The sequence below is a fragment of the Ursus maritimus genome, unplaced genomic scaffold, assembly GCF_017311325.1.
Source record: "Ursus maritimus isolate PB19 unplaced genomic scaffold, ASM1731132v1 scaffold_30, whole genome shotgun sequence".
NCBI lineage: Eukaryota > Metazoa > Chordata > Mammalia > Carnivora > Ursidae > Ursus > Ursus maritimus.
Window position 1 is genome coordinate 34,500,302 of NW_024425564.1, and position 27,788 is coordinate 34,528,089.

At 40.2% G+C, this 27,788-nt stretch overlaps 1 protein-coding gene across 2 annotated transcripts in view; it reads right to left on the reverse strand.

The window, feature by feature from the left end:
• KIF6 (kinesin family member 6) overlaps nt 1-27,788 on the reverse strand; it is a 463,572-nt gene that overhangs the window by 209,043 nt on the left and 226,741 nt on the right. For both annotated transcript variants that reach the window (XM_040645113.1, XM_040645114.1), the window contains 3 exons: nt 19,007-19,112; nt 17,876-18,011; nt 12,969-13,184 (listed from right to left, as the gene is read on the reverse strand). In XM_040645113.1, coding sequence (XP_040501047.1) covers nt 12,969-13,184; nt 17,876-18,011; nt 19,007-19,112 — 458 coding nt within the window. The remainder of the gene's footprint in view (nt 1-12,968; nt 13,185-17,875; nt 18,012-19,006; nt 19,113-27,788) is intronic.

Genomic DNA, 27,788 nt, shown 5'->3' on the forward strand with positions numbered 1-27,788 from the left:
AACCAATAAGAGACTGAATCTGAAACACTTCCCAGGCCTGTAGCCTCAAGGATAATCAATCCTACCATGACTTCTATCCCTATCATCTTTGGCCACCCACAAAATGCAAGCCCCTGCAGGGAACTGTCATCTCACTTATTATTCTTTACTTCCTTGCCCTACCTCAATGCCATTCCACCCATTCCTCCTTCCACTGCTGGCCTCCCTGAGAACCTGTCCTACTCTGCTCTCTGGACTCCACATTCATTGTTAATTAAGCTCTCCCACATGCTCACCATTTTTATGGAATATCCCCTCAGCTCTTTCTCTTTAGTGAAATCTGACTTTTCCTTTGAGGATGGATACTGACTTATCTGGAGCCCTCTCAAGTGGAGGATGTTCATTCTCCTGTAGTGTAAATACTGGAAGGGCCAGAGACAGTGTGGCCTTTTTCTGAGTCAACAGTACCATTTCAAAAGCACTATTCTTAACATCAAGGCCCAAATCTTTCCTCCTCTGAGATTTGTGCCATTTGGTCCTACTACCCACTCCCTCCGATGCTGCAACTTAAGGTATATATTGGTCCAAAGAGTGAACAAACCATCCAGCTACCCTAAGTAGAACTTGGTCTCCTGGCTCACAGTTTTCTTTCCTGCCCCATTTCCTGCCAATATCCTAAATGACTTCAACACCCACAAAGAAACTCCATTTAACAACGCTAGCTTCAAAATTCTTTCACTTCCAATGATCTCTGTGACTATTTCTGCCTCACTTCCTTTCCTCCCACTCTTCAGTCTGGTACAGTGAGCTTTCTGCTCCCTCACTCTTTGAAATTGCTTTGGCAAAGTCACTGATCACCTCCCATCCAAATCCAATTGACTATGCAGTTCTTATCTAACTTGACCACTCCGCAACATCCAACACTGTTAACCACATCCAGCTCCTTGGAACACAACCTCTGATAGGGCTTCTGAGATCTCACTCTCTCTTGACCCTCTCTTGCCTTTCGCAGTACTGCTTTGTTGGTTCTTCTGCTTCAGCCCAACCCATTAATATTGGGAATCCTAAGTGTTTTGCCTTCGGTCCTTTTGTCCTCTTTTTCCTTGCTACCCATCTCACTGGACCATCTAATTCACTCTCATGGCTACAAGTCAGTGATCCATGTCTCTAACCCCTTGCCTTGAGCCCTAAATCTGCATATTGACTAGCTTAGACACTTCCATTTCATACTCCTTCTCAACATACCCATAATTTGATGAATAAACCCTCCTTCTAGACCTGCTTCCCTTCATGGTTCATAGTCTTGATAACCTGGGAGTCATCCCAGATTGTTCATCTCACCCTCATTCCAACCAGTCACAGTTAGTTCTCCTTCCTGTGTACCCCTAACATTTTTCTCATCTTTTCAATCCCTACTGTGGCTGGTTTGATCCAGGCTCTTATCATTTCTTTTCTTTTTTAAAGATTTTATTTATTTATTTGACAGAGAGAGGCAGCCAGCGAGAGAGGGAACACAAGCAGGGGGAGTGGGAGAGGAAGAAGCAGGCTCTTAGTGGAGGAGCCTGATGTGGGGCTCGAACCCAGAACGCTGGGATCACGCCCTGAGCCGAAGGCAGATGCTTAACCACTGCACTACCCAGGCGCCCCCAGGCTCTTACCATTTCTAACCGTGGCTAGTACTACTACAACATCATCCATTCTACCTTCCCTCTAGTTCCCAGTTTATTCAGCACATTGCCATCAATGAGCTTTCTTTAACTGGAATATGCCATGTTACACTCCTATTAAAAAGCTATAATGGAGCACCTGGGTGGCTCAGTCAGTTAAACGTCTGCCTTTGGCTCAGGTTGTGATCCTGGGGTCCTGGGGTCAAGCCCTACATCAGGTTCCCCACTCAATGGGGAGCCTGCATCTCCATCTCCACTGATGCTCTCTCTCTCTCAAATATATATATATATATATATGAAGCTATAATGGCTCCTAACTGCCAGGACAATTAAGTCCTAAATTTAGAAGTATGGCTTTTAAGCTTCTCATGAGCTCGTCCTTCTTCAGCTTTAATTCTTTGTGAACATGATCTTATCCACACAAACATTACAGTCCGCTGAAACCAAAGCCTTGAACCATCATAAACATTCCATGTTCCACACCTCCATACTGTTGCCTGAGAAGTTTCCTAGGTGCTCTGTCTTTTGCTTTCCTCTTCTACTCATTTTGCCAGACATAAATGTGATTACTCTTTGAAGATTTTGTTCAAATACCACTTCTTCCATAAGTTTTCCTAAACCTACCTAGAAAGAGTTGACCATTCCTCGTCCATGTCCCACGGCACTCTCTGTGCATGTTCACTGCAGGTCCTCTTCTAGATTGTAAACCCTTTAATAGGTACTGGGGCTCATTCACCTAGCATAATAACTGGCACATAGTTTCAATTCAATTGTTTATCAAATAAATTAATAAGAGCCACTGCTCTTGCAGCTAAAAATAGTCCTTCACACTTTCCAGAGCCTCTGTAGGAGAACATTTTATACTCTTCACATCATCTAGAATAGCACAGCACTTCGTGTATTTTATAAAGCAAATATACAATAAGTGAAAAAGTAATGTTTTATTGCCAAAGTTTGGGCAAGACTTTGCATGGATATGCGTGTGTCTACATGCATGTGTGTGTGTGTGTGTGGGGGATGCTTCTGTTCCTCTGCTGCCAGAATGAAAGGGCATGTGTTCTTGACATCCCAGGTAGGAATGCAGAAAATATTTTATCATGAAAACAATGCTAAAAATAGTGATTGGATAACACAATTCTTATATTTATTCAGCCTAATGAGTCATATTAGTACAGAATGACATTACGAGCTATAAGTAACATAATTCAGCTAAATGAAGCACCATATTGGTATTTTGGATACACTGGATAACTTATCCACCTTATTTTGGATATACTGGATAACTTATCCACCTGTGGTGGATACTGTGATGTGTCCTCCAGATACCCCTTCAAGAATGAAGGACTTCGAGAATAAAATAACTAGAAATAAATTTAACCAAGGAGGTGAAAGACCTACATATAGAAAACTATAAGACATTAATGAAAGACATTGTAGAACACACAAATAAATGGAAAGATATTCTGTGTTCATGAATTAGAAGAACCACCATTGTTAAAATGTCCATGCTACTCAAAGCAATCAACAGATTCAATGCAATCCATATCAAAATTCCAATGGAATTGTACAAAGAAATAAACAGACTTCATTAAGATACAAAGCTTCTTCACAGCAAAGGAAACAGTCAACAAAATGAAAAGGCAACCTACAGAATAGGAGAAGATATTTGCAAATGGTATATCAGATAAAGGGCTAGTATCCAAGATCTAGAAAGAACTTATCAAACTCAACACCAAAAAAACAAATAATCCAGTCAAGAAATGGGCAGAAGACATGAACAGACATTTCTCCAAAGAAGACATACAAATGGCCAACAAACACATGAAAAAAATACTCCACATCACTCAGCATCAGGGAAATACAAATCAAAACTACAATGAGATACCACCTCACACCAGTCAGAATAGCTAAAATTAACAAGTCAGGAAACAACAAATGTTGGCAAGGATGTGGAGAAAAGGGAACCCTTTTCCATTGTTGGTAGGAATGCAAGCTGGTAGAGCCACTCTGGAAAACAGTATGGAGGTTCCTCAAGAAGTTAAAAATAGTGCTACTCTACAGCCCAGCAATTGCACTATTAGGTATTTACCTACCCCGAAGATACAAATGTATTGATCTGAAGGGGCCCCTGCACCCCAATGTTTATAGCAGCAATGTCCACAATAGGCAAACTGTGGAAAGAGCCGAGATGTCCATCGACACATGAATGGATAAGGAAGATGTGGTGTATATACACAGTGGAATATTGCTCAGCCTCCAGAAAGGATGAACACTTACCATTTACATCGACATGGATGGAAATGGAGGGTATTATGCTGACCAAAATAAGTCAATCAGAGAAAGACAATTATCATATGGTTTTACTCATATGTGGGATACAAGAAACAGCACAGAGGATCATAGGGGAAGGGAGGGAAAACTGAAGGGGAAGTCATCAGAGAGGGAGAAAAACCATGAGAGACTCTTAAATATAGAAAACAAACTGAAGGTTGCTGGAGGGGAGGTGGGAGGGGGATGGGGTAAGTGGGTGATGGGCATTCAGGAGGGCATGTGATGTGATGAGCACCGGGTGTTTTACACAACTGATGAATTTTTGAACTCTACATCTGGAACTAATTATGTACTACATGTTGCTTAATTGAATTAAAATAAAAAAATTTAAAAACACCCAAAAACCAAAGAAATAAAGTCATAAAATTTGTATGGACTTGTGCACGTGCACACATACATAGACACACACACACAATGGCCAAAGCAGTATTAAGAAAAGAAAACAAAGCTGGAGGCATTGTGCTCCCCAATTTCACACTATATTACAAAGCTATAATAATTAAAACAATGTGGTATCGGCATAAAAACAGACATATAGATCAATGGAACAGAATAAAGATCCCAGAAACAAATCCTTACATACATGGCCAATTAATTAATGCCAAAGGAGACAAGAATATGCAATGAGTAAAGGACAGTCTCTTCAACAAATGGTACTGGGAAAACTGGACAGCAACATGCAGTAGAATAAAATTGGATCACTATCTTACAATGTACAAAAAATTAACTCAAAATGGATTACAGATCTGAGCATAATACCTGTAACCATAAAACTCCTAGAAGGCAGTAAGAATTTATGAATCTGACATCAAAAGCAAAAATAAACAAGAGGGACTACATCATACTAAAAAGCTTCTGCACAGCAAAGGAAACAATCAACAAAATGAAAAGGCAACCTACTGAATGGGAGAAGATATTTACAAATCAAAATTCTGACAAGGGGCTAATATCCAAAATATAAAGAACCCATACAACTCAAAAGCAAAACAAAACAAAACAACAAAAAACCCCAACAATCCAATTAATAATGGGCAGAATATCTGAATAGAATTTTTTAAAAGATTTTATTTATTTATTTGACAGAGAGAGAGACAGCGAGAGAGGGAACACTAGCAGGGGGAGTGGGAGAGGGAGAAGCAGGCTTCCCGCCAAGCAGGGAGCCCAAAGCGGGGCTCGATCCCAGGACCCTGACCTGAGCCAAAGGCAGACGCTTAACGACTGAGCCACCCAGGCGCCCCTGAATAGATGTTTTTCTAAAGAAGACATACAGAGGGTCAACAGGCACATGAAAAGATGCTCAGCATCTTTAATCATTAAGGAAGTGCAAATCTAAAGCACAATGAGATATCACCTTGTGATATTGGCTATTATCATAAAGACAAGAAATAACAAGTGTTGGCAAGAATGTAGGAAAAAGGGACCGCCTGTGCATTGTTGGTGGGAATGTAAATTGGTGCAGCCATTATGGGAGACAGCATAGACATTCCTCAAAGAACTAAAAATAGAACCACCATATGGTCCAGCAATTCCACTTCTAGATATTAATCCAAAGAAAAGGAAAACACTAACTCGAAAAGATGTATGCATCTCTGTGTTCATTGCAGCATTATTTACAATGCCAAGATATGGAAATGACCTAGTGTCTATTGATGATGAACGGATAAAGAAACTGTGATAGACAGATACATAGATGGATAGATAGATAGATAATTATTCAACCATAAAAAAGAATTAAGTTTTGCTACTTGTGATAACATGGATGGAATGACTTCAAGGGCATTATGCTTAGTGAAATAATTCAGACAGAGAAAGACAAATACCGTAGGATTTCTCTTATATGTGGAATCTAAAAAAACAAAACAAAACAAAACAACTCATGGATACAGAGAATAGATTAGTGATTACCAGAGGTGGGGGATGGGGGTTGAGGAAAATAAAATTTAGGGTGAAAGGTAAGAAATGAAGGGCTTATTCCTCCAGCTCCTAAGAGTACATAAGCAACAAGTCCTCAGCTGTCAACCCCCTGGAGATTTTCTCAGCTGAAGAAAACTGCCTCATTCAAAGCCTTGCCTCCTTCCAGGGGCAGGCCCATATTCAATGACTGACCATCACGAAGGTAGAAAGGCCCTGTCCCATTGCCTCAACTTGGGACAACTCTGAAGGACCCGCTCAGCGTCAGAGCCCTTGAGGCCTTTGTCAGGACTGCATAACAGCTCAGCCTCTCCCTCTGCCAAGTCCTGCATCCTTCCTCTTCTTTCCACAGCTGTTGGTCCCAAGGGCCCTCTCCAATAAACATCTGGCTGAGGCTTTGCTTCACAGGGAACCTAACCTCCCTGTCTATGGGAGAATGAAATCTGAGCTCTGAATAATCCACTGAAAAATTAACTTTTGAATGCAATGTTTAATAAAATGAAAATGACCTGTGTTCTGACCCAAACTTCATATTTATGATCCTTTATCTTAGAGCCAAAAGATAGGGTTCCCATGCCCAGAACCATCGTTAACTTTCTGTTGCATACAAGTATATCACTTTGGGCAACTGGTCCTCCATGACTGTTTGGTTCGGGTCCTCTACCAGACCTGAGTGCTGTCCCTTCTTACTGCAAATTTTGAAGGAGATTTGAAGGTATCCCTCCTATTAGAAGAGTCAACTTGCTTGAGCAGGCAATATTCCATCTACTCTATTAATGTAATGGAATAGAAATATTGCCTTTCATCCTGAACTTCAGGGCAGGTGAGAAAGATGGCATTATCTCAGAATAAGAATCTTCCTACAACCAAGTAGGGAAATGAGGATGTTGGCCTGAATTTTACCTTATTTCTCTTGGTGATTCTAGAACAATACTCATTCATGCTAATGGAAATAAACACACAAGCAAATAATACTACCTAGGCAAACCTTTTCCCCATTCAGGTTCATTCCCTCTGGCTACAGCTTCTTCTACCCTCTCCTCCTTACTGCCATCAACAGTCCTCTAGTCATTTCACTGAGCACTTGGGTACTGGGCCACGGTCTTCCTCTATCTACATACCTAACCCAGCAATTTTAATGTCCATAGGCAATAGGACATGCTTCTTTGATACCTCTAGTTCTTTGATTCCTTGCCATACTCAGAATCTATGTTCCCCTTCCTGACAAAACTCTTTCCCCAAATAATATGAAACTGATGGTTGACTAGGCTACAGTTTTGGAGGAATCCTCAAATCTCCAGGCCCTTTAATTGAATATTCTCATTACACTAAAAGACAGCTCTATCTACTTACTTATCTCCCTGACTAGATTAAATATTCTTGGGATGTTCATAGATGACAACTTCCAAGATAGATAGATAGATAGATAGATAGATAGATAGATAGATAGATAGACAGATAAAGGCACATGGGAGTTCACGGGTGTCCGTGGAATCCAACCGAATGTCGGAAGTTGAGTCCCATCTAGGGCCATGCTGCTTTCCTTTAGAAAACACATTGACTCCTATTTGTTTGTTCAGTTTTTAGGTTTGAAGACCTTTTTGGAATCACAAAGATTATCAGATAAAATAAATGGAAATGGGGGTAAGCCTTGATTTTAAACTTAAAACAGAGATCTGTTCTCAGTTTCCCCCCTCCTCTTTCTCTTTTTTCACCATCATTTATTCATTTCATCTAATCTATGAACCCTTCAAATAGGAGGGATGCAAAGATGCATTTCTCAGAGGTAGTGCTCAGAGTAATCTCAATACTGTGCTCTACAGAAGTGACATTGGCCATGGAGCTACAGAGAGGGCAATGATCCATTTACTGACTGTCTCTTTAATTGCATTTACAGGGAAATGAAAGGACAAAAGTGTGGTCAGTTCCAAAAGAGAGGGTAAGATGGATCATGGGAGATTTGAAAGGCAAGAGGTGAACTTTTGTGCCTGAGGCTTGTAACAAAGCAAGTTGGAAAGGATCTTAGAAAACCTCATCTCTATTCTTTTTCTCTGGTTTTATGGGTGAGTTTTGTTCTATCGATTTCTCTCTGAGCTCTTCTTTTCAACTTAGTGGATGATGGGAGTATATGAAACCTTTGTAACAGTAGCTTTTGGTCCAGAGAGCAATTCTTTGAGCACGAGTAAAGCAACTCAAGGAACGGACTCCAGGCTTGATGCATCATGCCAGAGAAGTGCCAGCTTCCCAACTCCTGGCTGTGCCTGTAACTGCATCCTCAATGCCAGAAGAACTGGGAAAACCAGGAAGAGGGAGAAGAAAGGGTTGTTTATGCCATGGAGAACTGTTGTGGACTCCCTCTGTTGTATCTTTTCATGCTCCTTGCCTCTTCTCTGTTTCCATCACTCCCACCTTGTACTGTTTTATTTCCTAAACCATTTACTCACATCTCCAGGCATTTCACCTCCAAGATACTCTAAAGATTTCTTCCACAAATACTTTCCCAGAGCACAGGTATCACCGTGCCCCCTCTGTCTTGGTGGTTCCCTGCAACCCTATGAAGGCAATTCCCTAGTGAGGCATTCAAGGTTTCATAACACGGTAAGAAATTGAATATAAGAAATTAAAACAATAGGAAAGCATAAAAAGTTAAAAGAGAATGTTCCCATCTATTTCTCTACTCCCTCTCCCTGAAGCAGTCATCCCAACAATTTCTCACTCATTTTTCTAGCCTTATGTCTTTGGACTTCCTGTACCTCTTCAAGGCCCCAGCTAAATAAGTACCCTTGCCAACTCTACATATTTTCCCTTGCTTTCCTGTTCCCAAGCCTTTACTCATAATATTCTTTAAATCTGGAATGTAATAGAATGTTCTTCTATCCATCTTTGTCCAAATTCTACCAATTCTTTGAGACCTAACTTCCATGTCACTTGCTTTATAATGCTTTCCCAATCCACTTATTAAAATCCCTGCCTTCTCCTTTGACTTCTTACAGCATTTCTTCCAGCTCCTGTGTATAGCATTTGTTACTTTATTCTCTTCTCTTAGGGTACCAAGCCAGCCTCTGCTATTTAAATGTAAGCTCTCAGGGGCAGAGACCATTTCTCAGTTTCCATTGGTCCCCCCTACCACCTCTACCTTTGGAGCTTCCATGCACATAGTGGGGATTCAATAAATTCTTAGGAGTAAATAAGAGAAAAGATCCTGGAGCCCCCAAGCTGTGGCTTTGGCTTTCAACTCACCTTTTATTTATTTATTTATTTATTTATTTATTTATTTATTTATTTAATGTTTTTTTTTTATTATATCATGTTAGTCACCATACAGTACATCCCTGGTTTCTGATGTAAAGTTCAATGATTCATTAGTTGCGTATCAGTTCACCTTTTAAAATGCCAGTGGCATCACCTGTGATGAGTGGGTTCTGTTAGCATCCCAGTTAAAGGATTTGGTGAATCATCAGGGGCTTTTGGAATACTGACTGGTTCTAGGTGACTATCTGGAACACACAATCAGAGGACTAAAAAAGTAAACAACAACAAAAACAACAAAACCCCAAAAAACCAAACAAGAAAACCAAACTATCAAAGTCCTACTATTTTAAAGAGAACCATATGACTCTTTTCAAAATGTGGAGCTGAACAATCCCTCTCATTACTTCAATGAAACCAAAACAGACATTTAACCTCCAAAAAACCCAAGAAGCCCCAAAGCCCCTAACCTTCCTTCCTCTGCCTTGGCAGGCTGCTTGCACAATGACTGTGTGGGGCTCTAGAGTGAACCATGAATTTGGTTTCATTTTCTTTTAGTACAAGAAATTTGAAAGAAGACATTTTCAGCATCAAGTGAGGGGGGTGAAGGCAAGAAGGTGGAGGATCATCAGAGTGGAGGAGGTCAAATCTACTTGCGTTCTGCATTGAAGGCAGCCCAGGGGATGCTTAATAGGAATTGACAACACCTACATACGGCAGAAATCTTCCAAAACAACATGATTATTAATTTTTTTTGTATGTGGCTTAGTTCACACAAGCTTCTTGTATAAAATAATGCAGTCATAAAAGCCTAATCAGCTCCTAGGATCTTAAACATTGTGATAAACTATCCCATTACCTGTTGCTTTGTGGCACTGATTCATCCACAGCAATTTCATCCTATCTGTAGTTTTGCCAAAAAATAAAATCAATCCTTCATCAGTCCCTCCTCCAAATGCTTAGATCATTATCAATCCATTTGTTAGCTTATTCCTATTTAAAGTCATTGCTAGAACTATATCCAACAACAGTTAAAACAACTCAAAAAGCCTTTCAACTCTAAGGCTTTTCTCCAAAACTCTTTTACTTCATTCGTACTTGGCCTTTACAAACAATTTCCATTATTTTTTTTTTCAGTGATTTTCTATTCAAGTAAACTTAATTCATTCTCCAAACAAAACTACAGGCTGTCTTGATAGTAGTATCAAGGGAAGAGAAGGGTTACTGAAAAAGTTGACTGTAATTATGAGTTAGGAGAGAGATTATGAGAAGCTATGGGGAAGAAGAATTATGAGAAGGGAGATGGTGTGGGTAAGAGAAAATAGAAACAGAAAAGGTCTGGCACACAGCAAGGGGCGGGGCAGTGATATCCGAGGCCACTTCTGCACAGGCATAATGGTGTGTGTCTTTGAAGGCCAGTGAACAAACAGTTCCTTCCATCATGAGCACAGTAGTCTAACGTGGATACTGACTGCGACCTTTCCTGTCAGTAAAGATGCCAGGCTCTGCTCTCTATAGCCAACAATGTCAACTGTTGCACTGTTCCTTACCTCCACAAAGAGCCTCACCAGCCACCCAGAGACTGGAGACCCATCCTCACCCTTACCCCCACATCCGTTAGTCACCAAGCCCTGCTCACTCTCCCTCCTAAATCCTTCGGATCCCCCCATCTTTCTCTCATCATCCCCATCCTTTGGCCTGGACCACTACGCTACAATGGCCTTCTAATTAGTCATGCATACTCTGTGTCCTCTGCCAATCTGTTCTGCTACATTACTCAACATGTCTTCCCAGCCTCTCCCTCCCCACCCATCTTGGCCTTTTCACTTCCTAAAATGCTCCTTTCCAACACAAAGGCCCCAAAAACTATTCAAATGACTCCTTCTGCTTACAATATTGCTTCCAGCCACACTCCCCCCCCCCACGTCCCTTTTGGGATCTTTCTGATCTTTTTTTTTTAATAAAAAATTTTTATTATGTTAGTCACCATACAGTACATCCCAAGTTTTTGATGTAAAGTTCCATGATTCATTACTTGCGTATAACACCCAGTGCACCATGGAATACGTGCCCTCCTTACTTAACTTGAGGTTGGGTTCCCTGGTATGTGCCCTATCAGTAATACAGAAGTGTACTTTTATAATTAATTGTTCAAAGCTCTCTTCTCTGTCAGTCTCTAAGTGCTCTGAGATCAGAGGTTGTGTTTGTCCTCGTATGCTCTTATAGAATATGGGGGTAAAACAAGAACCTATAGAATAAGGATTAGATGAGTTAATTCAATTGGACAACTTTGAATAGTACCTGATATCTATCTATCTATCTATCTATCTATCTATCTATCTATCTATCTATCTATCTATCTAGGCTATGTAAGCTGTAGCCATAATAGTAATAATTAGCACGGTATGTGGAACAAAGTGTGTACTCAATAAATATATGTTGAATGAATAAAGGAATAAATAAATTGATGGATGAACTAATGAATTCACCAATCCAGAGGGCCTCCTTTTTTTTTTAGAACCAGCTGTTACCCATAACAGAGTATAGGAATGCTGTATGGAAAACAATCACAGAGAGGAATAATTGCTTTCCCTGTCTACTGCCACCATGATAAATGGTAAAAACAGCATTTTTGGTTTCCTTTGATTTTGAATTTATTCTACTATGTTGCTAAATAAATACTCAAAGCAAGAAGATTTAGAATTAAGAGATAAAGGGATATAATATCATGAAGTATATTTCCAGGCTTCTCAATCTTGTCTTTATTGATTAAAAAGTATCCTTCTTAATGAGTACCATCCTCTAATTATTCCCAAGCTAAATCCTTTAGAAAACCATGTACATCAGGTCACCCATACCAACAAATATTTATACAGAAAATTTCAACCTCTGTTGCCAAAAAGGGAAGGTTTCCATCCCTTAGTTCTAGTACATTCCATATTTCAGATTCCTCAATGTCTTCAAGAGAAAGGCATCCATCACATGACTGTACATCATTCTCTGCGGGTCTAACAGAAAGAGAAAATAACACAAACCAACCCAGGCCTCCAGCGTGGTTCTGAAGCTGCAGAGTTGACATACTGATCAGAAGCTACAAGTGGGGAGAGTGCCTCTAGTTGATGCAACCCTGTCAAATCCTACTATCTGACAAAATTTTGTTTGTTTCTTATCCTTTAAGTCAGACTGTGATAATATTTTTAAATTATTTTGCTGCAGATAGCTTATTCTGATTTAGAAATAAATACTGTGTCATCACATTGGCAATGCAACATCTGTCCTTATTCTTTCACTCCTCTATCAGAGGAAAGGTTTTGTTCCTTCCTCTAACTTTAACTTTTCTCCTGTTGCCCTGAACCCATCTATTTCTGTCTCTGGGCTCTGGGACAATTCATACTTTGTGTTTTCAGTTCAGTCATCAATTTTGGAAACTGGTATTTAAGAGACTTGATAGTTATAAAAAATAATTATAACAAATAAGTTGTCATTTCTTCACCCTTGCATATCTAAAACCAAGAAATGCTATGCTGAATTCCATTATAGAGAATGAGGAATGCCAGACTTGTTTCTTTTTTTTCCTTTTAGGAGGAACCTTACTTGGGGATTTTTGTTATTGCTGCTACAACTGCTGCTGATACAACTTTAAAACCTCAAGAAATATTAGTAATAATAACAACGATAAGAATTACAATGATGAATAGAATGATAAAATTATAATCATTTCCATGTTTATTCTACTTTTTCTATAGATGTATAACTTATGATAGCCTATGTTTTCTCATTTAAGCCTATGTTTTCTATACTTAAGATAATTTATAAGTAAATATAACTGACCTGTTTTACTGTGGAGCAAACCGGATCTGTACCCAAAAGTGCTGATGTCCTGGACCTGTGTGGTTGCTGAGGATGGCAATGTCTTCAGACCTTCTGGGTTCCAAGGTGGGAAGGGCGAGCTCTGTGAGTGTCTACACTCACTTCTACCCATGCTGGGTAAGTGGAGAGCATCTTGAGCTTTCTTCTTTTCTTTCTTTAGCATATTGACCAGAATATCTGAAACTTGATTTAAGGATTTAGTGACTCATGCTAAGTTGCAACGATCAAAGCACTAATATTTCAGTTGAGGTTAATATTCCCAACAATATTTGCTATTTGTCATATGGTAAAGATCGCTTCTCGGCCTTTTGGCTAAGATCAAGTGTCATATGGTAAAGAGACCACTGAAGGAAGACTTCAACTTCCTGAAGTCATTTACCTACTATAGACAATTTAGGAAGCAACTGATCTTTCAATATGGCACCATTATATGAAAAATTCGCAAACCCCAAGGTCTTTAAAGTGTTCTGAGTTTAAACAGGTAAAGACTTAAAATTCTTTTTTTTTTTTTAAGATTTTATTTATTTATGTGACAGAGAGGCAGCCAGCGAGAGAGGGAACATAGCAGGGGAGTGGGAGAGGAAGAAGCAGGCTCCCAGCGGAGGAGCCCGATGTGGGACTCGATCCCAGAACGCTGGGATCACGCCCTGAGCCAAAGGCAGATGCTTAATGACTGTGCCACCCAGGCGCCCCAAGACTTAAAATTCTTATGTAAGGGTTTACCAGAAATAAAAGGAACACTTTGTAGGAGCAGGCACTGGAGCTACGGATGTATCTGTGAACAAGTAAGACTTGAATCCAGGATGCTGCTCAGGAGGCAGCAGGAGGGGTAGAGAGGGAGAACGCCAGAATCCACCCAACTGGCAGAGCAGCCAAATCAGTCTCGGTGGCCAGAGCACCCCTACATCCAACACACGTTTGCTTAGCATACATTTGAATGGGACTTACAGACACTTAAAAAAAAAAAGTCTCTAAATTTTGGTCCCAAATGGAGCTGAGAAGAAGTGAATTCTTGGTACGGACACATTATTTTACAGTGCACCTTCTGGTGGGCCGCTTTGATACACTGGGAGCACTGAGGAGGAGCGATAACTTCACTGCCTGCCATCCTCCTTTGCTGTTCTTTTGGGCTCAAGATGCTGAGAACTCTAAGGGATTTCTGCCATCCCTGAGAGAAAAGATAAAATCCTTTTTCAGAATCTCAGAACTCCAGATGCATATGCTGTAAGTGGAATTGCAGGCCTCCACCATCCCTAGAGATGGCATCACTAAAATAGGAGTGAGGAAATATGGAGGTGGTGGAGAGAGACTTGGATGTTCTTGGGCAAGTCTCATGGGGGTCATTTGATTTCCATCTTCCTCTTCAGCTTTGACTCCAACTTCTTGGAGATTTCCAGAAGCATACTCACTCTTTCTCTCAGAGTCCCTGATGTGGCTTCCAATCTTTGCCTCAAAAAGTGTGTCCTTACCAAAGAGGGTGTGTGGGCCTTGGCCTGGCAGAGAGGAACAGTGCTCTGCCCACAGCTTCCATGCCTTCTCGTGCGGAACTGGTTATCCATAGCATCAGATGCCTCCACCAGTTCTCACACTGCAATGGCAACCTCCATTCACTCACCCACTCGACAGTGTGCAGTGGAGCTCATACTATATGCCAGGCACTATTCTAGGCAGAGGGAAGGAATGATGAAAAGGTAGACTAGTTTCTCACTCTCACAAAGCAGATGTCCTACTGGGGAAAGTCAGATCTCACGCACATGTACCGAAAGTTAGAGGATGAAAGGATAGCTAATTTTTAAAAGATCAAGAATGACTGAGTGGCTACTCTACATTGGGGACTCACAAAAGACTTTCCTAAGAGTGACATTTAAGCTTAACAACAAAAGGCAGCAGCCAGAGGAAGAGTATGCCAGCAGAGTTCATGGCTAGTGCTAAAACCCTCCGGAGAAGGGCCTTGTCAGTGGCTCCCAACGGGGGCTGTATTACCACCCAGAGGGCATTTGGTCATGTCTGGAAGCATTTCTGATTGTCATACTGCAGTTGGGGGGCAGATGTTGTTATTGAAGTCCAGTGGGTAGAGGCCAGAGAGGCTGCAAAACACCCTACAATGCACAGGGGAGCCCCCACAGCAGAGAATTATATAGCCTCAAATGTCAAAAGTGCCAAGCTTGAGAAACCAGGTGTTAGAACACAAAATGACACTGTGACCAAAGTCTAACACATGGGACAGAGACATAATCAATGATATCAGGGGCTTGGCAAGGGCACCATCACGTAGGGCCTTGTGATATGGAGTAAGGAGCTGAGATTCATTCTAACCGGCCCTGGCAGAATTTAACCAGAGACAAGCAGCGTTCTGATGTACATTTCATAAAGATCAGAGTACAGATTTATCTCCTTGGCTGCTTTCCTTCTTCCCACCTTTCCTTTGTCTTCTTCCCCTGCCCATTTCATTTAACTTGGGCCTTTGTTGTGCGGGGTCCTGAATGACATGCTGTTACATGTTTGGCGAAGGGGTGTCTGAACTTCACTCAGGCTGATAATGTCACTGAAATGACACCATTTTCACTCCCTTCCCAAGAAGAGTATTCAATGTCGTTCACTGTCATTTGGTTGCATTACTGTCTTTTGTTGAGCTCAAGTATTACCGTTTTTCCCATATACCAGATCTTTCTCATTCTTCCTGTCAGTCTTCACCTTGGTGGTTCTACAAATGAGATGTGAAATTTCCTCCACCCTGACTGTGAGAAACTTTGAAATTTCAACAGCATTTCTTGGTCATTAGCCCTTCATGAGCACAAGCTTTGTGATGAGTAAATCTGAGCTGCTATTTTTCCTTCTGAGTTTGCCCATTGTCTACAGTGTCCTATCTCCCATCATACCACACTATGTGCTCAAAAGTATTCAAAGCACTTTCCAGTAACTTACCTTACCAGCTTTGCTCAGCACTGTGAGGTTGGCAGGGAAGGCTTTATGGTCTTACTACTGAAGAGTAGGAAACCGTTCCATTGAATAGCTATGGAGCCAATGCAGGAAGAGCTAGCATGTCAACCCAGGTGTGAACTTTAAGTTCAGTGATCTTTTCACCATGGCTCCTACATGCCATCATTTTGAATATGAGTCTCAGAAGGAGGAGACACTGCTCAGGTCATTCCCAGTCCATAAAGAATCTAGGGCAGCCCCACATGACCAGTGGTACCTGGATGTGGTGGTCAATAAGGGAGATGATGTATGTTTCTGTGACCCTCTCATTTAAATAAACATACATGCGCAAGCCCAGACTGTTTCTTCGCTGTCATATCTCATCTCATACCTCCTATAGGTACACACATTCATAAGCCCAGGAGGGGATTAGGAAGTTGGTAGCAGTGTTTAGGGGAGAAGATCCTAAAATAGAATAAAGGCTTGGAAAAGAAGCAGAGCTCAGACTAGGGCTGGGGCCAGGCCTGAGGCCTGAACTGGGAGCATCCCTGGAGCTGGACAGGGTGAAAGAGAGGGAAAGGAATGCAGGGTGACCCTGTGGACAGCAGTCACAGACAAGGCCTCGCATGGGAGTATAATTCGCAGCTGAACCTACTGTTGCTGGCTGGATAAGAAAGCAGCTAAAACTCACTTGGATCAGGCGTACAGGGTCTGCTAATACTCAGATAAAATTAGAGACCGAGGTTAATCAGGCAGCGTGCCTACCTTGTGTGTGGTTTGTTTTTACCTCTTTATTACTGGATGTCTTTCATGTAGGTTATTTTTATGCATTTTTAAAAAAGATTTTATTTATTTACTTGACAGACAGAGAGACAGCCAGTGAGAGAAGGAACACAAGCAGGGGGAGGGGGAGAAGAAGAAGCAGGCTCCCAGTGGAGGAGCCTGATGTGGGGCTCGATCCCAGAACGCTGGGATCACGCCCTGAGCCGAAGGCAGACGCTCAACAACTGCGCCACCCAGGTGCCCCTATTTTTATGCATTTTTGCACATCAGCTGCAGCTAAAAGGCCCTTTAGTATTTTTTTAAAATGAACACAAATACCTGTTGATAACTGACTGAAATAACTTCTTGTGCACGTTCAAAGTCTGCAAATGCAATGAAAATGTCAAATCTTTTACAAGAAGCTTGACAGATAAAATGAGAAACAAGACCCAAGAAATGCTGGGGAGACCTGAGGTCTAAGCCACCCAGCCTGTACCTGGAGGCAGCTCCCAAGGGCTGCTGGCACTTGGGGCACCCCAAACACACTGCCTCCTAGAGCCAAAAAGTATTCCATCCTGAACACGTATCAATACTTGCTTCCAAATTTGGGAACATTTGTTAAGTGGAGCCTAAAGCAGTAGATCTGGCTTTTAAATAAAAAGAAGTTACATTTAAATCAATCTCTGCTCTTCATAAGCTAAATACCGTTTGTCAGTTTTCAGCCACCATTTGAGTGCCGCCCACACACCAGCCACAAATTCTGGGCCCTGGTGAGGCTGTGGTCAGCCCAGTGTCCGGTCAGTCAGCTAAAGATAACTAGCTAACTTATTGGCTCAGAACTAAAACAGAAAGAGCACAGCAGAGTAGTCCAAAAAAATAGATTTAAAAAAAAATTTCATGTTAAGGGATGGTGTAAAAAAGACCATGCTTTTCGATAAACTGAAATATTCCCCAAAATAGTAACTGTATCTAGCTAAAAACAAAGTGTTTCTTTTATAGCAACTGTGTTTTTCACTGTTCACTACATTCTGTGTGTGGGAGGGACCTCTCCTAAATGGCAAGAGTCAGTGTGAACTGGAAGCAGGGCTGGGGGCTAGGTGATGTGGCTAGCGGAAGGCACTGAAGTGTCCCCCCTCCCTCTTTCGAGGCCGCAAGGGGTCGGTTTCCAATCGCTTTGGAAAGGATACTGATTTCATTATCCCTCTGCTGTAGAATGTCTCGGAGCTTTTGGTATTCTTCCTTTAATGGTTCTTGGCAGTCTTGATCTTTGATTTCAGAGGAGACTGTGCTTTTTCCATGAATCTTCTTATCATTCAATAGTTTCTGTAAGATGAAATAAGAGCTTAGAGCCCCTACCTCTCTTCCAAATCTCTTAGTTTCTTGGACTCTATTTGCCTTCGACAGTTCCTTGCACTGGCGTGCCTGTCCTTCCTTCCTTCCCTCTCTCTGCAATGCAGCTGCCTTCCCCTGTCCCTGTTGTCTCTCCCCTCCCCTTCCTCATCCTGTTCTCTGCTATCACCTCTCTCCTTCCCTAAACTCAGAAATTCCTACTTAAGGGATAAAGAAAGTACGCAACTAATGAATCATCGAACTTTACATCAAAAACCAGGGATGTACTGTATGGTGACTAACATAATATAATAAAAAAATATTATTATAAAAAAAAAAGAAATTCCTACTTAAGAATTATCTCCTCTTGAGCTTCTTTCTCTTTCTCCTTAACCCCATACTACTTGATTCACACTTTTAAAAATATCACTTATCATGTGTTATACTTATACTGCACATATATGTCTTCTTCATGACTTACTTATTCAATTTTGCTTTCCCAATGCCTGTCCCATAGCAGACTCACAATTAATGTTTATTATCGTAGTGAAGAATGCCAAACTACAAGTGAGGTAGAAATAAAAGTTAATGATACTCCCACTGTGTCATCATGAAAGGTAAAACATGAGGCAGAGAGAAACTGAGGGTTTATATGGATAAATCTAAACTGCTGGGGAAAAACGTGGGACACAATTTTCTTGATATATGTTGAAAACAAATGGTTTTTGAACATGGAATTATTCTGTATACCAGAGTTAGAGATTCCTGGCAAAAGAATTACAAGTCCATGGTCTGAGCTTATTCACTGGCAGGTAAGAGACAATCTCTGAAGAAATTCTGGAATAATTCCAGTCTTGTTCGAAGATCATACCATTCTGCAGATGTGAAGCTGGTTCCTAATCTTTTAAGAGCTAGTCAACTAGGCAAACTTTACTGCAGTTTCAACATGGCAGACAATGGCTTCTACTAGAGGAAATGCTGAAATTTACCTTTAAATGGTGGAAACAGTGATGAATTTTACGCATATCAGTGCCAACCTCTAGTCTACTCTCTGGATCTTGGTCTTCCAAAAAGGATGTTATTAGTTTTTCCAGCCTAAAAATACATAATGTATGAGAAGCAACTATGAGCTAGAAACTTTAGAAATTCTAATGGCATTACTTGGTTAGTTAACACTCAAAGTACAGGGTATTTTCCCACTTCTTTACGGACTATAGTTAACTGATTTAACTAAAAATAAAGGGGAAATAAACATATTAACAAAGTGAAATCTGAAATGATGCAATTATTTGACTACTTTCTGATAAATTTTCATACACAGCTTTCAACTGAAGAATCATTATTTCTACAAAACATGCATTCTGGCCAAGCTGAATTTCCATGCCTCTATGCCTAGCTGCCACAATGCCAGAGAAAGCAATGAAAAGTTTTCTTTTTATTAGTTTCATTAAAGATTCATCCCACTCCACCTCAGTTGGGACCTCAGTGATGCTCCACAACCCTGCTAATCACCCCTGACTTATTTTTTTTTAAGTTTTAACTGAAATTCCAGTTAGTTAAATACTGTGTAATATTAGTTTCAGGTGTACAATATAGTGATTCCACATTTCCATACATCACCAGGTGCTCATCAGGACACGTGCCTTCCTTAATCACCATCACCTGTTTCACCCATCCCCCCACCCACCTCTCCTCTGGTAACCATCAGTTTGTTCTCTATAGTGAAGAGTCCATTTCGGGGCGCCTGGGTGGCACAGCGGTTAAGCGTCTGCCTTCGGCTCAGGGCGTGATCCCGGCGTTATGGGATCGAGCCTCACATCAGGCTCCTCTGCTATGAGCCTTCTTCTTCCCCCTGCTTGTGTTTCCTCTCTCACTGGCTGTCTCTATCTCTGCCAAATAAATAAATAAAATCTTTTTTTTTAAAAAAAAAGAGTCCATTTCTTGGGGCGCCTGGGTGGCTCAATCGTTAGGTGTCTGCCTTCGGCTCGGGTCATGATCCCAGGGTCCTGGGATCGAGCCCCGCATCAGGCTCCCTGCTCGGTGAGAAGCCTGCTCTCCCTCTCCCACTCCCCCTGCTTGTGTTTCCTCTCTCGCTGTCTCTGTCAAATAAATAAATAAAATCTTAAAAAAAAAAGAGTCTGTTTCTTGACTTGCCTCTATTTCCCCCCTTTGTTCATTTGTTTTGTTTCTTAAATTCCACATATGAGTGAAATCATATGGTATTTGTCTTTCCTTGACTGACTTACTTCACTTAGCATTATACTCTCTAGTTCCATCCATGTCATTCCAAATGGCAAGATTTCATTCTTTTTTAGGGCTGAAAAATATTCCATTGCATATATGTATTTACCACATGTTCTTTATCCATTCCTCAACTGATGGACACTTGGGCTGTTTCCATAATTTGACTACTGTAGATAGTGCTGCTATAAACATTGGGGCGGACAGCAACATGCAAAAGAATAAAACTGGACCACTTTCTTACACCATGCACAAAAATAAATTCAAAATGGATTAAAGACCTAAATGTGGGACCTGAAACCATAAAAATCCTAGAGGAGAACACAGACAGTAATCTCTTTGATGTTGGCCATAGCAACTTCTTTCTAGATATGTCTCCTGAGGCAAGGGAAACAAAAGCAAAAACAAACTATTGGGACTACATCAAAATAAAAAGCTTCTGCACAGCAAAGGAAAAAATCAACAAAACTAAAAGGCAAACTACAGGATGGGAGAAGATATTTGCAAATGGCATTTCTGATAAAGGGTTAGTATCCAAAATATATAAAGAACTTATAAACCTCAACACCCAAAAAACGAATAATCCAATTAAAAAATGGGCAGAAGACATGAATAGACATTTTTCCAAAGAAGACTTCCAGATGGCCAACAGACACGTGAAAAGATGTTCCACATCAGTGATCATCAGGGAAATACAAATCAAAACTGGAATGCGATATCACTGCACACCTGTCAGAACACAAGAAACAACAGGTGTTGGTGAGGGTGTGGAAAAAGTGGAGCCCTGGAGCAGTGCTGGTGGGAATGCAAACCGGGGCAGCTACTCTGGGAAAGAGTATGGAGGTTCCTCAAAAAGTTAAAAATACGAATACCCTATAATTCAGCAATTGCACTACTAGGTATTAACCCAAAGAACAGAAAAATACTAATCCTTGGTTGACTTATATTCTTCACAGTGGCTGTTCCAAGTCTTTCCACAGCCCCCAAGCCTACCACAACTTTCATCCTGTCAATATTGTAACTTCCCACTAGGCAGAGAAAGTCAAACCTGTTATAAATGGACTCTTCTGGTTTCCTCTTCCTTCGCCTCCCAGGGCAGCTCTGCCTCACCACTCAGGCCCCCTTCTTTCTTTTACATGTTTTGTGTACTATCCTTCCTCCTCCTCATGGCTGTCCTCTCACCCCTGGGCTCTTTTCAGGCTTCTATCAGGGTTAACTCCTATTCATCACCTCCTTTCTCTTATCTCATTGTCACCTCTCTATACGGACTCTTCCTCCTCTGCTTACAATGATGTTAAGGTTTATTCTACTCTGAAACAAAACAAAATAAAAAACGAAACACCTCCTCTTGGAGGGAGCATCCATCCACTCTATTCTGAAGTCTTAGTTTAGTTTATGCATTTGTATGCTTAGTACGGTCCCCGTGGCACTTCAGAACCAGAACACCACCTCAGCTCCCCCATTAGATTAGGAGCACCAGGAGGCAATGCTTGGTCTTACTCATCTTTGTGCTCCCCTCCCCCACCCTGTATCTAAAGCAGTGCACACATTAACTTCTCAGTACAAATGTGTTCTTTAGTTAATGGATTCATTTCCATGGAAATTATTCTCCTCTATGTTGAGATGGAATTCTTGAAAAGGAAGGCATAAGGACAGTGATCAGTATCTAAGACGCTAAGTATCATAATAAAGGAGCAGCATATCTTTCTCACATTATTATCTTTCTTAAAGTTTTTATTATTTATTTGAGAGAGAGAGCGAGAGCATGAGTGGAGGGGAGGGGAGCGGCAGGCAGAGGGAGAGGGAGAAGCAGACTCCCCACTGAGCAGGAGCCCAATGCAGGCGCAATCCCAGGACTCTGGGATCAAGGCAGATGCTTAACCAACTGAGCCACCCAGGTGCCCCAACTTTCTCACATTATTATGAAAATATTTGCATACTTTCAGCATCTTTTTTCACCTGTACACATTTCCTTTCCACTGTTACTATCAGCCCAAACTAGATGTAACGATTTCCATCTATAGCAGCTTTGGACTTCATTTTTATCTCTTCCTATAATCTGTGACATGTGACAGCTGATATTTACAAGTGTGAGACAATTTATATTGTAATTTTTAAGGAGTTTCTTCAGGTGGAGGAATACTTGTCATTTGCACTATTAGCTCATTGATTCCATGTTTCTTTGTAGAATGGGGCTTCAAGCCACCAGACACACAGAGAGATTCATTTCTGATACAAAGATTTTTTATGGCTTTTCATAAAAATATTATAAAAATACATGTTTATGAGAAGAATTCCAAACAATACAGATATGAATAAATTAAAAAGTAAACATGACTCTCTGTCCACCTCTCCCCTACACCATGCCACTGTTCATATCTCCTCTATTCACTCTCAATAGCTTGGGAGATCCACTGCTAACAGTTGAAATATGTTCATCTAGCTTTTAACCAAGTAGACACCTATATCCTTATGTTTATAGGTTTTATGTTTGTCTTTACAAAATTGAGAGATCACATTCTGAATAGTATTCTCACCATTATTTTTCTGAACAATTTATCACAGATCTTCCATGTCATTTAATTTTATTTTTAATGCATTAATATATTTCATTATTTTGTATTTCATTTTAATAGCCATATAATATTCCAAACATGGGTGTATTGATTCTCTCATGATGAACATTGAGGCGACATATTCATAGTTGCTACTTTCCTCAGTAACCCATGAGGAGGACTGGATCTACAATTCCCATTTAATGAGGCTTCAAAAAATAGTAATGTTTAGCTACTTGTATTTTCCCTGAGTACTTTTCCCAGAAATTCTGGAACTCTTAGAATCCCTATTAGTTCTAGGATAGACCCATTCTTTGGAGTAAAAACATTTTGTGGTTTTCAGTGTCCATAATATTTTCAACAGACACTATTAGGTTAGAAGCTATGATTAATTAATGTTTCCTTCTTGCTTTTTCTTTAGAAGACGATTTCTTCTGTATAGTTTGATCAGAAAGCATATATTCTAGGAAATATCCAATGAGGGAGGGCTGACGTGGAATCCTACTTCATAAGAAAGCATTATAAGATGCAAGCCTGCTGATTAGCTGAGGGAGCACGCACAGATCACTCAGTCCCACTGGGCTTTGGCTATGCCACCAAACTCTTGTCCTGGACAATAATAGTAGAGGATTACACAGAGGACCAGGAACTCCTGCCTAAATGAAAGAACCAGGTTGCTTTACCCTTTTTAGTACAAAACTACATCTGGTACAAAACTAAGAATAAAGATCAGGTCTTTTGACATGCAATTTTTTCTCAGTGCTTGAGAACACAGAGCCTCTTTAGATAAGAAAAATGCCTGGTCTTTCCTTCATACATTTGATTTATTGTAGAATTTATTTCTTTATCAACCAAGGACTTGATCTAACAATTAAAATGCAGAAAAATGCCTAATTCAAATGTTTCTGATGTACTCCTCTAGTAGTTAAGAGTGAACGATTGACCCCAAATTCCCTGCATTTTCCTATCTCCCAAAATAGTTCCCAAGTTCAAACCTAATCACTGCTCCCACTGAGGGGATGCCAGAACCCTGCTGGATAGTGAAGAACTGTTTGCAGCAAAGGCTCTCTAAGGAGGTCAAATGAGTACAATAAAGTCTGTTCTTTAGGAAAAGCCCAAGTAAACAAACAAGCAAAAAACAAAAACAAAAACAAAAACCACACTACTTTCTCTTTACTTTCACTAGGAGAGAAGAAGGAACATAAAAGAATTCTAGGGGAATTCTAGTAAAAATCAATGTACTAGATGTACTAGAACCATTCAGTTCTAGTTTATATGAACAGGAAAGATCACAGATAATCTACCTGTCTGAACACATAACCTGGCTGACGGTAGGTGACTGGTTGAATGTCTGATAACTACGCCTATCTCCACCACCTTGACTACTAGAGATGCTTCTGATGGCCTGGAGCCTGGTCCAGCAACTCTACCATATTAGATATTTGATACCTGAACACATAATAAGAATCGACCATAATTCCTAACACATGCTTTACCCCCTTGAGACCACTTTAGTCCTCTCTTTCTGTTCCCAATATTTCATGCCAAAAAATGAAGTTTTGTCTGCAGCCACATTTTGGTGGAAATTTAGATTAAATAGTGTGAATAAAAAGGCAGAGCAAGTTAATTATCATTAACAGTAGCTAATATTACTTGAGCAAGTATTAAATGCTAGATACTATTCTGTACTGTTTAAATACATCATTTCCTTAATTTTCACAACAACTAGATGAGATAAGTACTATTATTATCCTCTTATTGTAGGTGAAGGAACTAAGGTACAAAGAGGTTGAATATCTTGCCCAAGGTCACACAGCTAACAAATGGCAGAGGGGGCATTCAAACTCAGGCAGGCTGACTTCAGAATCCAAGTTTTAAACACTATACTTACCATACTATCGCAAAATTACTAAATTTATTTAAATACCATGATGGGCAATGCATTTCTAAAGGAAAATAAGATACCTATGAAAAATCTTTGAGGAGGTACACAGATGAACAGATAAGCAAGAAATAACCGAGCAGCAGTTGCTTAGATAGTAACAAGGTCACTGACCAGCATAGTATTTTATAAAAGCAAAAGAAGTTGAGAAAGAATCAGAATGTCTCACATTAGCAAATTAGTTACATAAATCATGGCATAATTATGTACATAGTAAGCAACTATTTTAAAAAATGGTGAGGGGTGCCTGAGTGGCTCAGTCGGTTAAGCGTCTGATTCTTGATTTTGGCTCAGGTCATGATCTCAGGGTCCTGGGATCAAGCCCTGTGTCTGGCTCCACACTCAGCACGGAGTCTGCTTGAGATTCTCTTTCTCTCCCTCTCTTTCTGCCCCTCACCCTGCTCTCTCACTCTCTTTCTCTCAAATAAATAAATGAATCTTAAAAAATAATGGTGAAAATGTATATTTATTGACATTAAAAATATTTACACTATATTATGATAGGTAAACAATCAATCCCTTTACAGGGATTCTGCAAGTATACCCTATAACACACCCAAAAGACAGAAGATAAGAAATAAAAAAAGAGAGAAGGAAGGAAGGAAGGAAGGAAGGAAGGAAGGAAGGAAGGCAGGCAAGCAGGCAGGCAATCCTGAGACTTCTACCCAGTTGTTTTTGGCTCAAGACCATTTAGTATCTCCCTGTGAAGAGAGACCAGTGATCCAAACTAAACTGGCTCTTCTGCAGTATTCATAAACTGCAGATTATGCTACATTTAACTGTTTATTAAATTAAAATCATTGTTTATACATTGAGTGTGATTATGACATTCTCGTTATTCTGAACTAATCTTTGTTTAAAAATCTTATGAACATGTTCCCATCAGCATTAGCTTCTAAAAATGGGTTAGAAACAATATGTCTATGGTGCTGTTTGTGGGAAAGCTGGGAGAAAAGAGGAATGGGGCATTACTAAGAGCATACCTAACCTGGAGCATGGAGACCCCGGCTGGTTCTTAACGATAGGGAGTGTGTCCTGGGGAGGGGGAGGGGATCGTGCCTTTCTAAAGGGGGTACAAACATAGCAGAAGTGTCCTACAGCATAGTATTTATTCCAGGGAATTTATAAAAGTGAGGCTGGGGAGTCCACAGCAATGGGACCTTGTCCTCTAATATTGAGNNNNAAAGAGTGAGGTGAATAAAATATATTCCCGTTGGTGGGTCAGGGCTGTTTTGTGGTTAGAACCATGGAAATGCCTAGTATCTCTGAGCTGATGGCTCTTATGTCATCTGGTTTCTCACCGGTTCTAGGGGAGAAGTAGGCAGCATATTCCAAAAAACTAGGAAGGAGTTCTGATATAAAAACCTAACTGATATTAATTATGCCAAAAATCATCAAAATCTGCCTGACCTCTACTGATCTTTGGCCGATGCTGACAAACTATGGTTACATATTAACATGAGCAAAGATCTCAAAAGGAGCTTGAAAATAGTGATAAAGATAGAAGGAGAAATTTGATTACTCTTAACTTCTAGGAACATAAAAACTAAATAGGAAGGATGGGAGAATAGTTGCACAATTTAAAAAAATGATCATGGTAGGTAAGAAATGTGGCTGAACTATCAGGTTGAAGGATCTCAACTATGAACTGATTGATCAACCTCTGTTGTCACAAATTGCTCATTTGTAAAATGTGCCAAATAATATCATCTCTAAACTCTTTGAGCTCTATGAAGTAAGATATTGCAAGGAACAAAGAGAGGATATTTATTGTCTGGCCCACTGGTGCCATGAGATTCAAAGTGTGAGCAGTAAGCCAACCTCAAGTCATCATCTGGGAGCCTCTTAGAAAAGCAGATTCACAGGTCCCATCCCAGACCCACTGGATCAGAACTCAGGCCCCACACCAGACCTGCTGAAGATCCACTTCAACAACATTCCTGGGTCAACTCTGTGCACGTTAGGATTTAAGAAGCACTACAAGGCAATCTATTGCTGAATGCTGAGTCAAGAATATACACACATCTTGTCAGCCCTGGAAACCAAGCAAATAAATAACTTGAAATGTTAAATGAGAGAGTAACTAACTCCCTTGATGGTCAACTATGAAATGGCCACTGTGCTAGTTACTTCACATCTTTTTTTCTTATTTGAGTGGAAAAAGGATTAAAGAGAATCTCATAGTCTGGTTCTCTTTATAACTGCCTTTCCCCCAATTATTTTATTATTACTTTTATTGAACATCCATTACATGTCAGGCACTCTCATATGCATTTTGTTATTTATCTGGACCCTAAACCTATAAATTATTTTCCCTCTTTCATAAATGAGGACAGGAAAGCTCAGAAGTTAACTTGCATATTGTTACAAACTTAGAAAATTGAAATGCAGGGATTTAAAAACAGGTCTTTTGAATCGGAAACCCCCACTCTTTCCACACATATCACAAAGCCTCTTTTTCAACTCAGAAAAATGCCTTGCACTTGCCATAATCTCTGGTATACTAAATTGGTATTTTCAATTCAAAACTTTCTGCAGATTTTTAAAATTTTTATTTTATAAAAAGTAAAGATGCAAATAAGGTCAACTTTGTATCTGGCATCTCAAAGATAAGAATTTTTAACAGGATGCAACAGTGGGGGTTCTTGAGACCCAATGATGGGGGGCAAAGGAAGGCCTTATTTTGACCTTCCTAACATGACAGGCCTCTTTTATGGGGTGTCACCCTCTAAAACATACAGTGTTGGGATAGCATGTAATTTACAAAAGGAAAGTTCAGATAAGAACAACAAATTCACCATTTATGATTAACTATAATCCACAGGACACGAAAAACTGAAGGCTGAAAGTGTGCCAGTAGGACCATGACCAAAGGAAACTATACAAATATTTTTCAGGGTCATTAGTTTCATGTTTGTTTTTTTGTTAGATTTTGCTGAAAGCAGCATTCCCAATTGGCTTAAAGGTGGTTACTTCAAGATTTTTTTCTTTTAGAATTCTCTGGCCTGTGACAAGTATTAGATACATTATATA